The sequence below is a fragment of the Falco rusticolus genome, chromosome 6, assembly GCF_015220075.1.
Source record: "Falco rusticolus isolate bFalRus1 chromosome 6, bFalRus1.pri, whole genome shotgun sequence".
Taxonomy (NCBI): domain Eukaryota; kingdom Metazoa; phylum Chordata; class Aves; order Falconiformes; family Falconidae; genus Falco; species Falco rusticolus.
The window spans coordinates 13,517,307-13,532,796 of record NC_051192.1 but is presented as its reverse complement, the minus strand read 5'-3'; the positions used below and the strand labels follow the sequence as shown (position 1 = coordinate 13,532,796).

General features: G+C 44.2%; 1 protein-coding gene across 2 annotated transcripts in view; it reads right to left on the bottom strand.

Annotated features, from left to right (window-relative positions):
• ADGRF5 (adhesion G protein-coupled receptor F5) overlaps positions 1-9,907 on the bottom strand; it is a 30,097-nt gene extending 20,190 nt beyond the window's left edge. For both annotated transcript variants that reach the window (XM_037392413.1, XM_037392414.1), the window contains exons 1-7: positions 9,756-9,907; positions 8,307-8,436; positions 6,004-6,064; positions 4,935-5,105; positions 3,437-3,616; positions 816-943; positions 283-341 (exon numbers count right to left, since the gene is read on the bottom strand). In XM_037392413.1, the coding sequence (XP_037248310.1) occupies positions 283-341; positions 816-943; positions 3,437-3,616; positions 4,935-5,105; positions 6,004-6,064; positions 8,307-8,411 (704 nt within the window). In that variant the 5' untranslated portion in view covers positions 8,412-8,436; positions 9,756-9,907. The remainder of the gene's footprint in view (positions 1-282; positions 342-815; positions 944-3,436; positions 3,617-4,934; positions 5,106-6,003; positions 6,065-8,306; positions 8,437-9,755) is intronic.
• Positions 9,908-15,490: the final 5,583 nt, after the last annotated feature.

Sequence of the window (15,490 nt, the reverse complement as noted above, 5' to 3'; positions counted from 1 at the left end):
TTTACTCACATTCTTTTCCCCTTTTGGGTGGTTCCCAAAGAGGAACCAGATAGAGAATTATTATGTTCCTTGGACTTCTGCACAACAGTGAATTTTACCTACAGTCCTATTTCCATGCTAATAGCTGGGCTTTCCTGTACAGCTATTATACTGTTACTCAGTATGTACATACTGGGTGTGGGCTCTAGCCAGAGTGAATGTAGTGTTTGCTGACCGGGGTCTCCTGGAGACCAGACAGAAAGATTTGTGTCTCCCAGGACAAAAATGAAATTGTTTACTTACCTGAAACCAGTTACTGTTGCTGATACAAAGCCTGGTAAACATCTGTAGCTAGCATTAAACTGTAAACAAAGACAGTACATGATGTAAGTTCTCTATGTATTACTCTAGCATGTTTAAACTAGGAAACACTCTGTTCAGCATTGATGTGAGTAAGGGTATGTAGCATTCCTGATGGAACAAGCCTGGTGCTCTCTCCACCATCATGGGATAAATTTGTGTTGACGGTTTCATTCTATGAGTGTTCATGTGGATTTAAGCTGGGACCAATAATGAGATTATTTTTTTTTCATGTTTTTGGTGCAATAGATTCCTAAACACTTCCCTGTCATCCAGTATATCAAAATGAATGGAAATATGGTCATTGGCTTTCAATGGAGATCAGCTTTGTCCCACTTGGTAGCTACCACCGCTGCATACTTCACAGCTCCCCACAGAGACAGTGGCAGTGCACCCTACTTCCCAGACACTTAGGATAAGCACCATATTTCTTAAAGGGCTTTCTACTTTCAGAGATGGAAAACTAAAGTCATTACCGCTTTTTCAAGGTCAGCTTTGTAGTTTTTGTATAATACAGAAGAAGAGTCCCTGAGATCATCACAAAAGTCTCTGTCGAGTCTGACGGACATATTCATTATGATGGGTTCTCCCATACCACATGAGCCTGTAAGGAAAATCATAAAAATAAGTATAAAAATAGTAAAAAACAATGCTTACAAAATGATCTGTTAGTTTTTTCCTCTAACTTAATCACAGAATCTAAGAATCATAGCATGACTTGTGTTGGAAGTGACCTTTAAAGATCATCTGGTCCAATGCCCCTTTTATGGGTATGGACTTCCAATCTGGCCTTGAACACTTCCAGGGATGGGGCATCCATAAGTTCTCTGGGCAACCTGTGCCAGTGTCTCACCACCCTCACAGTGAAGAATTTCTTCCTAATATCTAATCTAAACCTACCTGCTTTCACTTTTAAACCATTACCTCTAGTCATGTCACTACACATCCTGGTAAAAAGTCTTTCTCTGCCTTTCTATAAGCCCCTGTAAGTACTGAAGAGCCACAACAAGGTCTCCCTGGAGCTTTCTCTTCTCCAGACTGGACAACACCAACCCTGTCAGCCTTTCCTCATAGGAGAGGTGTTCCAGCCCTCTGACCGTTCTTGTGGTCCTCCCTGGGACATGCTCAAGCAGGTTCATGGCTTTCTTGTACTGGGGACCCCAGAGCTGGACACAGTGTGGCAGGTGGTGTCACACAAGAGCAGAGTAGAAGGGAAGAATCACCTCCCTTGACCTGCTGGCCTTGCTTCTTGTTATGCAGCCCAGGAGATGATTGGCTTTCTGAGCTGGAAGCACACTTTGCTAGCTCATGTCCAGTTTTCATCCAGCAGTATCTCCAAGTCCTTCTCTGCAGGGCTGCTCTCAACCCCTTTGTCCTCCAGACTGTATGTATACTGGGTATCGTCCTGAGCCACGTGTAGGACCTTGCACTTAGCCTTGTTGAACTTCATGAGGTTTGCACAGGCTCACTCCTCAAGTGGTCCAGGTCCCTCTGAGTGATATCCCTTCCCTCTAGTGAATGAAGTGCTCAGCTTGGTGTCATCTACAAACTTGCTGAGGGTGCATCCAATCTCACTATGTCATTTATGAAGATATTAAATAGTACAGTTCCTTAAGGACATTACTTGTTACTGGCTTCCACTTTGATGCTGAGTCATTGACTATAACTCCTTGGACGTGGCCATTGAACTAATTTTGTCAAACGCATATGTCTCCAATTCAGCAGCAAGACTGTTGTGGAGGATCGTATCAAAGGCCTTATATAAATATAAGTAGATTACATCTGTAGCTCTTACTTTGTCCACTGATGCAGTCACTCCATCCTATAAAACCACTAGATTATTCAGGCATAATTTGCCCTGGGTGAAGACATCCTAATCCTAAATCAAAATCTTGTAACTTGCCAAGATTAATCTGTATCATAGGAAAGTTGGGATTCTCCCAGTTTTCTGTATCTATTTTAGATGCCTGCTTCTATTAGATATCTAGACTCCTCCTCCAGTTGATGCAAAGCTGTAGACCCCTTCAAAAGGTGATAGGCAGCTTTCCTACAATGGTTGAATTGCTACATCGCTCCAGTTACAGAGAGTTCAGTAGAATAACTTTGATCAGATACTTAACTTTTGCCTAGTGACAGTCACCCAGGATGAATCTCCACCCATGTTTCACTGAAATGAATGGAAAAATCCTCAGTGACTTTAGGAGGGTAATATTCTGCATGAAGACCCATCAATGGGCACAAAAGAATGTAAAATGCTTAGAAAGATACCGGAATTTTCTAAGCTGAGCCCATTTAAGGACATGTCCATGCCATGCAGTGGAGAAGCATTGCACCCAGGGCCCTGGACTTCTAAGGGGTGTTCAGATTCAATATGGAAGTGATACTAACTCTAGCCCTGGAAATAGTATAGCAGTATTGATATGGGGCTGCTCTGTGATTTATCACCTAGCATTGCCTCTAAGCAGATGATTAGAACAGGTATGCTGACAGCACTGGGCTTCTTCCAGCTCTAGGGCTGCCTCTGGGTATCTCTGCATGCTGCTCCATCACAGGTCAGAGGCAGAGCCTCACAGGGGTTTGTCTTAGATTGCACGGACAACAGGTAGTGCTCCACCTCAGTGCTGCCCAGCCTGCGTGTCCAGTCATCACTTAGGTTCCTAAAAACTCAAGGGCAACCTTGTCACAAGAGTCATGAAGTAAAACCAAACAAAAGATACATGTTGGGTTTTTTTGCTTCTTCTCTTTTTTTGAGCACTATGGCATACTTGGATCACATTTCTAAGTTTCATTGTTGAAAACCTGATGAGATGAAACTGTCTTTGCTTAGTGGAAGCTAAAGTCCCAAAGAGGCATGTGAGTGGTTCCAAGAGCTGGGGCTCCAGTATGGCACTAAATATCTGCAAGTACTTGGGTCAAGGTGGACCCACATCACAAAGAGAAGAGCCCTAAACCATCTCTACAGTCTTTCCACATTCATAGATAATGTGGTAGCCAGCTCAGCCCTCGTGTGTTCCTTTATCACACCTTTAATGCTATTCTGTCTTCTAACCAGTATATGAGCTGTACAGTGATGAAGTTCAGCTCTGTTTCTCCTTACCTTCCACCTCAGGCTCACAGTAAGGCCCGTAGAAAGGCATTTCCTTCATGTAGCCACAGAGCAGGTCAGGTGCTGGGCTGACAGGAGGACAGGTTATCAAGTCACTGCACACCCCACTTGGCCAGGCATATCCATTTTCACAAGAACAACAGCTACTGTTCTCACCACTGGGCAGACAGACTAGTGTCAGACAGACAGAGAAATACTGTAAGAATGGTAAACAGGGCATAACGTATTGCATGATATATATTTACCCTGCTGTATCTTTATGCCAGTGATCTCAACTAAATGCTGCCCTTCTTGTGAGTTCACTTGAATGACGCAAGCATGATGATCTGATGCCTTGCAAATCTTGCTACACTAATTGTAAATGGCTAACCAGAAATGGGAACCAGCCTGGTAGAAGAATAAGTCTGATCAGTTACTTTCAAGTAATTGAATGGATATGTGAAGCCTAAAAATTGACCTGGCATATTGGCCAAAGTCCTATGATAGTTTTCAGATTGGATATTTCTATATTGCCTGGGCTGAAAGCAAATGTATAGGCTTTTAAAGATTGTAAGAGCATGTAATGGTGATTCAGTGTCCCAGTGGCTAATAAAGGGCTGTGCCATTCTGACTGTAGCCTGACAGACACTGCATGAGGCAAGGTAACATTATCAAAGTGGTTTAGAGACATACATGCTTTCTAATTAAAAAAAAACAAAAACAACCAACAAACAAAACCAAAACCAACAAACAAAAAAACACTTCTCTGTAATTTTTTCTGCTCTTAATGTGCCACTGGCAAAGTAAGATATTAACAAAGTGGTTTTCACACATTGCACGTGACCCTGAAGGCCTTTAAAAGATGCATTTGCATGTTTTTTTGAGAACTGATGAATGCTTACTTTCCCTGCTTTATGGACCAGCAATAAGAAGGTACCCAATCTCCTCCTTTACTGTTATAAATGCTTGGTGTGTTTGTATATCTTTTGCTGTAGTAGTTACTTGCATGTGGTGTTGCACAACCACAAGTCAGGTAATAAAAACCTGTCTGGTGTTTTGCCCTGTAAGGATAGTTTAGTGAGTTATATGGGGAAAAGACCGCATCTCACGCAGCCTGTTTCTGTCAGGGTCAGAGTTCGGCCTCATACAGCAATTTACATTCTGAATGAGAGGTGAGGGAAGTAAACAGTCTGAAAACTCCCGTCACAGCTTCCTGAAACTTGAAAGTAACTCAGACTGCTTGTTAGTCAAACTGGAGCAGAACCCTTTGGTTCAGGCTTCCTCTGGCTTTGTCTCTTCCTTAGGAAAAGAAAAGCATTCAGTGGTGGGATGCAGGTAACAAAATGTGCTGCTGGCTGCTAGAGCTTCAGTCTTGTTGGGTCTTTCAGTAGGCAGCAGGCATGGTTCAGTTTTGCTGACTTCTAAGCATGTTGGATGGTAAAACTGAGAGAGATCAAATACTGGCAAAAAAGCATTGCACCCAGAATATAAAAATAAATAACCAACCTACCTGTTGTAACGTTGATGTTTGAAACTGTCATTTCGACATTTGAAATATTTGTTGGAACTAGAAGATGAAGTTTTTTTAAATACTCTTTGACCTGCTCCAGAAAAGAGGAATCCATAAGGCTTACTTCAATGTCAACAGTGTACTCCACAGGGGGAAGGTCAAAAATAAGCACTGAAAGAGAAATAGCATAAGACTGCAAAGTTGTGTGTGAGGGTAAATCACAAGCTGATGGCTTCCAGTTTGGCATTTGGGCTCCTTGTTGCTATTCAATGGTAGCTTAGTGAGGCGTTCTGCTTAAGAAATCTTATTGCTTCCTACTCAACAGATAGTCTGCATGTGTTTTATCTGCTGTTTCTCTGACAAAAGGCAGATTTCTTTGGTCGCAGAGCAATGGAAAGCTGACATAAATGGCACGATGTATACGGAGAAAAGCTGTCTCATCCCTTCTCTCCTTTAACTCAGCAAATGGATGGGTTATCACCCACAGTCTGAAGCCGTACAGGATTATCTTGTGACCCCTGTTCTGCTAAGAGACTCGGGGCTTTTTTCTACACCATGTATTTCTACTTGCATAGAAACTGTGCTTATGTCTGTCATCATATGGATGCCATCCAGAGGGACCTGGACAAGCTCGAGAAGTGGGCCCATGTCACCCCTCCTTCCCCCAACACTGGGGGAAGAAGGAAGGAGAGGACATTCAGAGTGATGGCATTTATCTTCCCCAGTAACTGTTACACGTGATGGAGCCCTGCTCTCCTAGAAATGGATGAACGCCTGCCTGCCTCTGGAAGTAGTGAATGAATTCCTTATTTTCCTTTCCTGATTAAACTGTCTTTATCTCAACCCATGAGTTTTCTCACTTTTACCTTTCTGATTCTGGCCCCCATCCCACTGGGGGAGAGTGAGCGAATGGCTGCGTGGTGCTTAGCTCCAGGCTGGGGTTGAAGCACAACAGCTACCTCCCCACTGATGATATCAGCTCAGTACCTCAAGAGATGCTGTCCCCAGTAGCAATTTCACCCTTGGCTCACCAAAAACCTGCTCTGTTACCATGCATTTGTGTACGTACTGTTTCGCTTCTGCCTTTGCATCTCTGAGTGGAAGCTTTCCTCTCCTAGTGCACTGTCAATCTGTGGAAAAAAGAGAGCGAAGCTCTGTGAAGAAGCGAAGTGAAGCTTTAGCTGCAGTTGTTGGCATGAAAGAATTAGTGAAGAAAAAGCTGCCATGATAATATTCTTCCCTACACCAAATTCGGCACCCGACCCCTGACACCACCACCCCCCCACCCCACCCCCCATCTTTCTCTTTAAACAGAATATTTATATATTCCAAGCACAAAAATATTAAACACCAGCTAGGGGATGTATTCAGTTTACAGGTGCCTCCTTGCAATTGCCTCAGCTTAGCAGGAATCCTGCGTCTGAGCTGCAAACCTGCTGTGGGGCTGATGCAATGCACTTAGTCCTGGGGCAGCCTTCCAAACAGCTTGGGAAACCTGGCCACTCAGCCTCTGAATCCAGAACAGGGACTCATATTAGCTTTTGCTTTCCTCTTTTCTCTGAGCTTCCAGCTCTGCAGCGGCAAAGCCAGCCTGAGCAGGAGTAGAAAGGGGATTGAAATGTCTTGGCTCCAGGTCAGCTATTTTGTGGGCCATCAGTAGCATACGGTTGATCAGGGCAGTGGTAGCACAATTTCAGTATGACTGGGTTCATGCAGGGTGCAGCCAAGTGAGATGCAGACCATCCTATTTTTTTTAATCATGCCCTAAAAATACACTGGCACCACAGTTAGCAAGAAAGGCTAAAGAACAAGCCAAGACGCAAGCCGGAAATTTGCAGCTTTGCCAGTTTCTTGATTCCTACTGGAATCTTTATTTACAGAAAGGGTGAATAGCTTGGCAACTCTTAAGTCATCCCTTTATATAAAGGAACCATCTGGTGTGTGATTAGAGCTGGGCTTTGTATCGCAGCTGTGCTGGCAACGAAGATCCCAAGGTGCACTGGCAGCTTAGCACTGCTAGAGGTACTACCTTTCACCTCTGGTGTTAGCTGTGAGAGTTACAAAAAGCCCACGGTGACCCATGTCTTCTTCCCAGTTTGGACTCGGAGGTGGGTTTTTTTCCCAATTATTCTCCCAAACAACTGCAGTGTATTGTTACGTTGTTAAATAGTTCACATATTTCACACCATTAAATAATGACTCATTGGCAGGGTGTACCATGTGCTAAAAAATAAGGTGTTACTCTTTTCACGAAAACATCCAAGTGCTGAGATGGAGGCAGTTTGAAAAAACCAGAGTAAACAAGATACTTGGTCACTACTAGACATCTGCCAAAGGGAAGATGAAGCTGCTGGAACCAGCTGTATCTTGGTTTGCCAAGACAGGAGATGGTGACAGAAACAGCTTAAGGAGTTCCACCTTCCTCATCATGTTCCCTTTCCTTTTGTCAACCTGCTCAAAAAAAGCACATTGTGTTCTACTCTGTCCATCAGAGCTACCGTCCCTGTGGTGCTGGGGGCTGAACATCAATGTTAGAATCCGTTTGGCTTGATAGGGTTCATAACGTGGAAGACAAAAGAAGTGTTTTCTGGTTTAGTAATAATTGTGATGGACCAAGAGTTGGTAGATTTGTAGACTGGTTTTCTTTACCAGTCTATATTAACTTCCATTTGGTCAGCCCCTTTCTTTCTCTGTTCCCCTTTTGCCTTTCTAGTTAGGGACTATGTGTGCAGAAACTGTTAAACAAACCCACACACAGGACAAAGCAGAAAATGGCTTTCCGTAACTCGCACTATTGATGGAGCAAAAAAGGTATGTGGGGGTTATTGAAAAAGTGGGAAACTGAAGTGAAGCCTGGGTCCAAGCACAACTTGAAAACACCAGTGACTCCAAAGTGGCGTTTTGGTCACGTGTACTTGTCCTGCTGTCAAGACAGTGCTGATACTCCTGTAACCTACCTGTAGGCACCTCTGTGCCTGAGCTAGTTTGGTTGACATGCCAATCTAGGCAAGATTTATTTGGTTTCTTTCTCTTAGCGGATGGGTGAATCCCATCCAGGAACCATGGCCACATCACTGTTACCTGGGCTTAGCTCTGGCGGCAGCAATTTAAACCCCTTGCAGATTAACACAAGTGAGAAACCATGAGTTTTTCTCCACTGCTTCTGGAGAGGCTTTAAGACTGGGAAGCAGGAAGAGCCCAGCTCCTGGATTTCTCCATCTCTTTTACACACTGGTGGGGAGACTCTGGGTTCAGTTTCCCCCCCCTGATCTTTACTGACTCCCTCTCAGGTTTTGTGGGTGCAGAGGAGAGCTATCGCAGCTACAGGCACAGACCCAGCGAAGACTGGTGGGGCTGGGAGAGGATACTCACCACATATTGGATGAATGGCTCAAAGTTTGAGTCCTGCGATGCTTGACACCATGCTGTGCCCAGTAGAAACAGGCAGTGCAGACCTGCAGTAAGCAGGGACAGCATTTTGCCCAGTGACTTTCTGTACAGCCTGAAAAGAAAACGAAGAAAAATGACCAGGGAATTTTCAGATGACTCACAGTAGGAAATACCAGCACACTCTGCAAAAGCAGTACATTCACTTTTTCAGCACACTCTGCCTGTTTACTCCATCCAAGTCAGAGCACAGAACAAGGTCTGTATTTATTCCTCTGCCACTATCACCACACTGTTTCCCTTATCTCTCCTTTTTTTTCCACGTTGTCTGTACCTGCTCAAAATGGAGGGAGAAAGAAATTGCTTGGAAAAAGCAGAGTCCTAAGCAGATTCCTAACAGGGACAAATGAGGTGCTAGAAATTCATCTGCCATGAAAAAAGTTGACTTTGGATCTTCAAATATTCCTCATAGTGATACTTGGCAAATGCAGAGCCAGAATGTGAGGGAATAGTTAGAAACGTTGCTGTACGTGCATGCCTGTCCCGTTGCAGCAGGGAGAGCTCTGCTGCTGGCCATGTCCCACTCTGGAGAGAGCTGTAGTAACGTAGTGGGCTCAGCTAGAGATTTCTGTATGTTTGCTACCCCTTGGCTAACAAAGAAATAATCAGGAGTGGATATCTCCCGAAAAAAACTGTAATTTTGAGTTTTATTATACATCTCCATTAATTGCACTGAAGTTAACAAGTAATAACCTAGAATGCAAGAATACTGACACACCAGAATACATGTGGTGCCTGAAATCAAAACCCAGAAAAAAACCAACCTTCTCCAGCTCATTAATATCAAAACTAACCTACTCATGCAGTAGATCTGACAATGAAACAAAGAGAGAGGCAAAACACGTATGGACCCTTGTAACAGATGCTGACATATTTATGCAACCAGAAAGAATAGAGAAAGGGAGTTGAAGAATACATAAAACATATGCGTTTTTCTAGGAATATGCACTTTCTGAGTATTCCTAACAAAGCACTTCCCAGCTCCAGAATGAAAAGCTAGTAGACAGCTACATGAAAAAAGCAGACCCAAGCAGATTGTGAAAATCATTTTAAGGAAGGAAAGCACTGAGAGAAAACTCTTAAGAATAGTACTGAACAGTACCTGAGTGAGCAACATCACCTTGAATAAACTAATAAGCTTTGCAAAATTACGATCTTTTGGATTGAAAAGGCTGTTCATACAACAGGATTTGAGAGTGTGAATCTCTAGGTGAAGCAGAAAAGCTGCACCTCCTGAGATGATGATGAACATTGACAATGACATTGCATATCAGAGCTGGTGCTCCCAAGTAGGCACTGCACTTCACTGTGACTTTTCTGCCCAGAAGAGCTCATGACAGAAAATTATGATATGAACATGATCTGGGGTCTCACCTCGTTAATGTACAAATGACAGCAATGAGCTAACAGCCAAGTAATACACTTGATGTGACCAACACGGGTGTCCAGCTGGGATTTGTCAGGGTTTCTCCTCAAAGGTGGTTCTTCGAGAGGTTTATCTGTGGTGAGACTTCACCTGGATACTGATCTGCTTAAAAGACAAGAGACAGAAGTAGGAAGAAATTATTTGCTTTTCCAACAGAGAGATGTCATCACCAGAGCTCTGCAGGAGCATGCATGTAAGCCTGTGTCTTACCCTCTGTTCTCAAGTGACGTGGAAAAGGCAGTGATTAGTGATACGACACTGTGGAAAACTTTAAATGATTGAGATCAACAAAAGCAAAGTCTGCCTGTGAAGATCTGCATAGGGATCATAAGATATTGAGCGACTGGGTCATGAAATTCGGCACTGCTAAGTGAAAGGTAGAAAGAAATGATCCTGATATATGTATTCTGTGATGGACTCTGAACCGACTGTCACCACCCAGAAATGGGGTCTGAAGAAAAATCAGCTGAATTCTGAGGTGAAATTAAAAAAGGTAAATTAATTTTAAGATATTCTAGGGTGGCAACAGAGAGAAAAAAACAAACCAACCAGAAGACAGTGCTATCTAGGCATTTGAGCTGACCCAGTATGGCTACTCTTACGCTTCTATATGGGCATAACCAGAAAGCAAGACATCTCACTGATTCAGAATATCTTGCCACCCCACCCCAAAATCCATTTAAAAAAAAGACCGTTACAGGCCTTTTTAATCCAATGGAAGAATGGCTAGCAGAATTGGGGGTGGGGGGGAGCAGGGCGAAGACAGGGAAAAATTTCTTGGGTTTCCTGGGCATGTCCATCAGTATATCCAGCATTCTACAAAATAGACTATCTTGCTATTTTGAAGACATCATCCATTTGTGACAGCCTCAAGAATTCCATGGATCTGGCTGATACCATGACCAAGACAGATCCAAATGGGTCAAGAGAAAAACATGGACAAGTTGCAAGCTGTGACACAAGTCCTTGAAAGAGTGACACGACAATAATACAAACACTAACAAAACAAGTGTTTCTGATAGCACTGTGTATGCAGCATATGCTCACAGCATATGGTACCATAGCCTAATCTGTACAAAGAAATTGTGTTGCGTTGGTAATGGGTTGATGAAACAGATAATAGAAAGGAAAAAAGGTCATTAAACAAAATTTATGATCAAGTTAAACAGCATCTGCTACAGTTTTGCATGCATCTTTTGCACTGTTCACAAACTTGCATTCATATTAAATGTTGTGGGTCAGCCTCTATTTTCAAATGCACCCTTTGTGCAACCGTGTAGCTGAGACCAAATACCCTACTAATTGTATACATAAGAAACCATCTAGAGGACCACTCATGTAAATGAGAACCATGCTGCTACTCAGGCTTTGACAGCTAATTAGAAGTCCACAAATCCCAAACCAGTATCTAGAAAGCCAGAAAACTAGCAAACAAATATCAACCTGCAAATGGGGAAAAACGTCAATGTTCTTCTCACATAATGTGGCTGTTCCCATCGTTCATTTAATTTCTCATTGAGAAAAGAATTGCTGTAAATTTTTCAGCAAGCAATTTATCAAATATCTATCTACTTCCAGTTGGGAAAACAGAAGATGTGTGGCTATGTGAACACATTCACCATTTTTCATACAAACTGTCTCCTGGGAGGCAATAAGTATCTTTGACTTGTAAAGCCTCAGAGAGCTAAAGAACCAGGTTTGGTACCAAATCTTTTTCTCCACAGCGTTCAGGCTGAAAATTGTTGTTTAAAGGTAACTAAATTGCAGAAGATTCCTAGAGGTAAATAGCAAGGTCTCACTTAAACCCAGGACATCGGTAACCTACATGACCTTCTTTTCAATTTTTCTCTAAGTTTCTCTTGTTCATGAATGTTGCAAAATAATTACACCCTTTCTTGCAAATCCACCCAGCACAATAGCTACCATCACATATGTTCTAGAAAATAAACAAGATACCCAGAGGCATAATATCGTTTACCTTCTCACATGATTCAAAAGGGATTGCTATCCAGAGGGACCTTGACAGACTCAAGAGGTGGGCCCATGGGAACCTCATGAGGACCAACAAGGCCAAGGACAAGGTCCTGCACATGGGTCGGGGCAATCCCAAGCACAAATACAGGCTGGGTGGAGAATGGATTAAGAGCAGCCCTGAGGGGAAGGACTTGGGCGTGTTGGTGGGTGAGAAATTCAACATGACCTAGCAATGTGCGCTGACAGCCAACCCTGCCCTGGGCTGCATCAAAAGATGCATGGCCAGCAGGTAGAGGGAAGTGATTCTCCCCCACGCTCCCCCCAGTTGCAGTACTGCGTCCAGATCTGGGGCCCCCAACAGCAGAAGGACAGGGACTTGTTGGAGCAAGTTCAGAGGAGGCCACGAAGATGGTCAGAGGGCTGGAGCCCCTCTGCTGTGGGGACAGGCTGAGAGAGCTGGGGTTGTTCAGCCTGGAGAAGAGAGGGTTCCAGGGAGACCTTGTTGCAGCCTGCCAGTACCTAGAGGGAGCTGACAAGAAAGCTGCAGAGGGACTTTTTACAAGGGAAGGTAGTGATAGGACAAGGGGAAATGGTTTTAAACTAAAGAAGGGTAGATTTATATTAGATATAAGGAAGAAATCTTTTGGTGTGAGGGTAGCAAGGCACTGGCCCAGGCTGCCCAGAGCAGCTGTGGGTGCCCCATCCCTGGCATGGCTCAATGCCAGGCAGGACGGGGCTGGGGGCAGCCTGGGCTGGTGGAAGGTGTCCCTGCCCGTGGCAGGGGGGTTGGAACTAGATGTTCTTTAAGGTCCCTTCCAGCCCAAACCATTCTGTGATTCTGTGACCTTCTAATTAGATCCATCTTAAACATCTTATGTTTTCTAGTACAGACCACGCTGCTCTCTCAAAGGGAAACTAAGACACAGGAGCTTGTATAATTAGTTGAACATGTTATTAGTGCCAGGAGAACATGTCACCTCCAGAGCCTGTGCTCAGCTTTCAAGTGTGAGGCTGACCAGAGATACCGCTGCAGAAAACCCAGAAGACGTTTTAAGAGTAGATATTTCCTGATACCATTCATCAGGTAAAACACATTACTTCTCACACACACACACAGACACACACACACACACACTGATCTAAATCCTTCAGTGTCTTACCTGCAGATTATCAAGTGGAGTAACTTGTTCTGCTGCTGTTACTCACCTGCTTTGTTCTCACAAAAGAAGGTGCTGAGTACTGAAAGCAGTAAAGTCATGTTTTGTAGCTATGGCAGAACATCTGTGGGCTTTGATTTAAATAACAAGGGAGGAAAACCCTAAATTTTTCCCACCTGAGCTGGCAGGATGCTTGCTGTGGGCTGGACCTGGGAGGCACTAGGGAACATGCGTAGATACCCTGGGAGAAGCTGCACAGAGAGGCAGACCTACGGCTCTGATGGCTACTGGGAAAGGTAGAGAAGAGCATGAAATTCCCAGAAACGAGGGGAAACTGATGTGCTCTATGTGTTTCTACCTTGAACGAAAGCTGGAGCAGGGAACCCGCAGCACAAACAGGGGACATCTGTCAAAATAACAGTGGTGACCCTCTCTCTACAGGGTTTGATTACAGCTGGTTTATCAATGGAATTTGTTTCCACAGCATTGTGCATGAGGCAGTGACTCACTGAGCTCGTGCAATACCTGTGGAAAAGTCTGGCATTAAACTCATGTGGTGGGGGATTGTTTTTGGAACTGTGATTAATTCAGGAGGCAGCTCTATGGTAAAAGCTGCTGTTCTTCCCCTGACTGGAAACGGTCCCTGTCGAGATCCTGACTTCTCGTAAGAAGTCCATAGGGAGGCAATAGATTCATGGAGTAGGCAGATGTGCCCCAGGATCTCCACAGCCACTCTGCAGAAACTGAAGACCACATGGGACACACCAGGACATCCCAAAACAGCACAAGTCTCCAAGGTAGACAACTGAGTCAGGCTGTAAATGCCACTCACTGTCACACCACGGAAGTAACACAGACGCAAAAATGTCAATAAAGTGCCTGATAAGAAGTTTCCCACTTTTACACTAATTCCCAAATTAAGGAATTGTGACATTGGGGCTGGTCCAGAAGTTACAACAGGGTCACGTTGCCAGCTGAAATTGGCTGTTTCAGGGGAACAGGAGGGATGGCTGTCATGGCAGCATGGGGATAGTTTAGGTTGCCCTTGCTGTTACCTCTCTAGAGTAGCAAAGGTCATTTTTGTATCACTATCACAGTGAGCTTGGACTAGGTCATCAATCCTCTACCAACTGTCTGTGGTGAGAGTGTTGGTTGCTCCATTCCTAACAGCCCTAAGGCATGTCACCACATTTTGCCTCTTGCTGGGTCTGAGTCACAAAGAGCAAAATACGTGGTTAGCAAAGTTTGCCCTGCAGGCTTTGCAGCTGCCAGAATTTGCTAGGGATGCTCTGTGACTGTAAACTTCTCTTCAATCAGCCATCTTGCGGGTGCATTGTCTTTGGCAGCAGCACAGCCTATCCCTGTTCTCTTTTCGGCAAAGCTGGTCACCACTCCCCACAGCATGGTGAGTCAGCCCTCAGCCTGCCATTCTGCAGCAGTTTTAAGGTGATTAAATTGGCATGATTGATGATCTTGTTGCCCTTACAGCCCGTCCCCACTATTGCAATGGCACCTGTCTTGTTTATTGCCCACCCAAGCTGGTTCAGGAATCTGAACAAGCAGAAAATCCAGGTTACATCTATAGCACTAAATGCAGCCACCTCTCTCTCTGAAGACAGGTTTTATGGGCTGGCCTTGTGCTGGTGTCTTTCAGACCCCTCTCAGCCAATTTAACTCACTGTCCCTGCAGAAAACTAAACAAAACCCAAGACATCTAACTTGCTTTCATCTGAGTGAGTTTAATTAGCTCAGAGAAGGGCTCAGTGAATGCCAGGTCCAGAGCAAGAAGAGGAGCAGATATATGGCCCCAAGCAGGGAAGGGGGAAGAAACAGAGGTTGGCAGAAAGGAAGAGGAGGGTAAGGAGAAGGAGGTCTTCCTTTCTGCCCTGGCAAGCAGTTCAGCATGAGTCCATGGTCTATCCCTACAGAAAAAGCTTTGTGTTTCCATGCAGTGTTGCTCCTTCGGCTGTCCCCTGGCAAGTTTAGATAAGCAGCAGTGCCAGCACGGAGGGTGAGGTGAAGAGGAGGCTAGGCTTGGCTTAGACTGAGTTAGTTGTGGTGGATCCACACCTTCCACATTGCCAGCCCTGGACTGAAACACAAATCTGATTTAAAACCCCCTCTTTTTTTTTTTTTTTCTGTGGATTTCAACAATTTTAACCAACAGCACTTTGGGATGTAGGAAAGGGAAAGAATGTCAGCAAGGGGAAAGGATTCCTTAAAAGAGGGTTTCTGCTGAAGATACTATATCACCAAACTACAGCCAAAAGGTATGAGAAATCTTGGTTTACTTTCCAGGAGAATATGAAAATTGCACAATGTCAGAGCATTGGGTATGTAATCAGCTTGGTATGTGAGTACAGGGGGATGTCCTGATCATCCTGCTGTTTTTTCCTGTACGCATTCATCATGTACTGTCATCTTACCAGAAACTGTGAACTTCCTGGATTTTAAAGTTTCAGCCCCAGAACATTTTGAGTTTAAACATCTGAGACTGAACTTAAGAGAGCCATCACAGACCCAGGAAAGCAAGCAAAAGGTGTGTTAGAGAA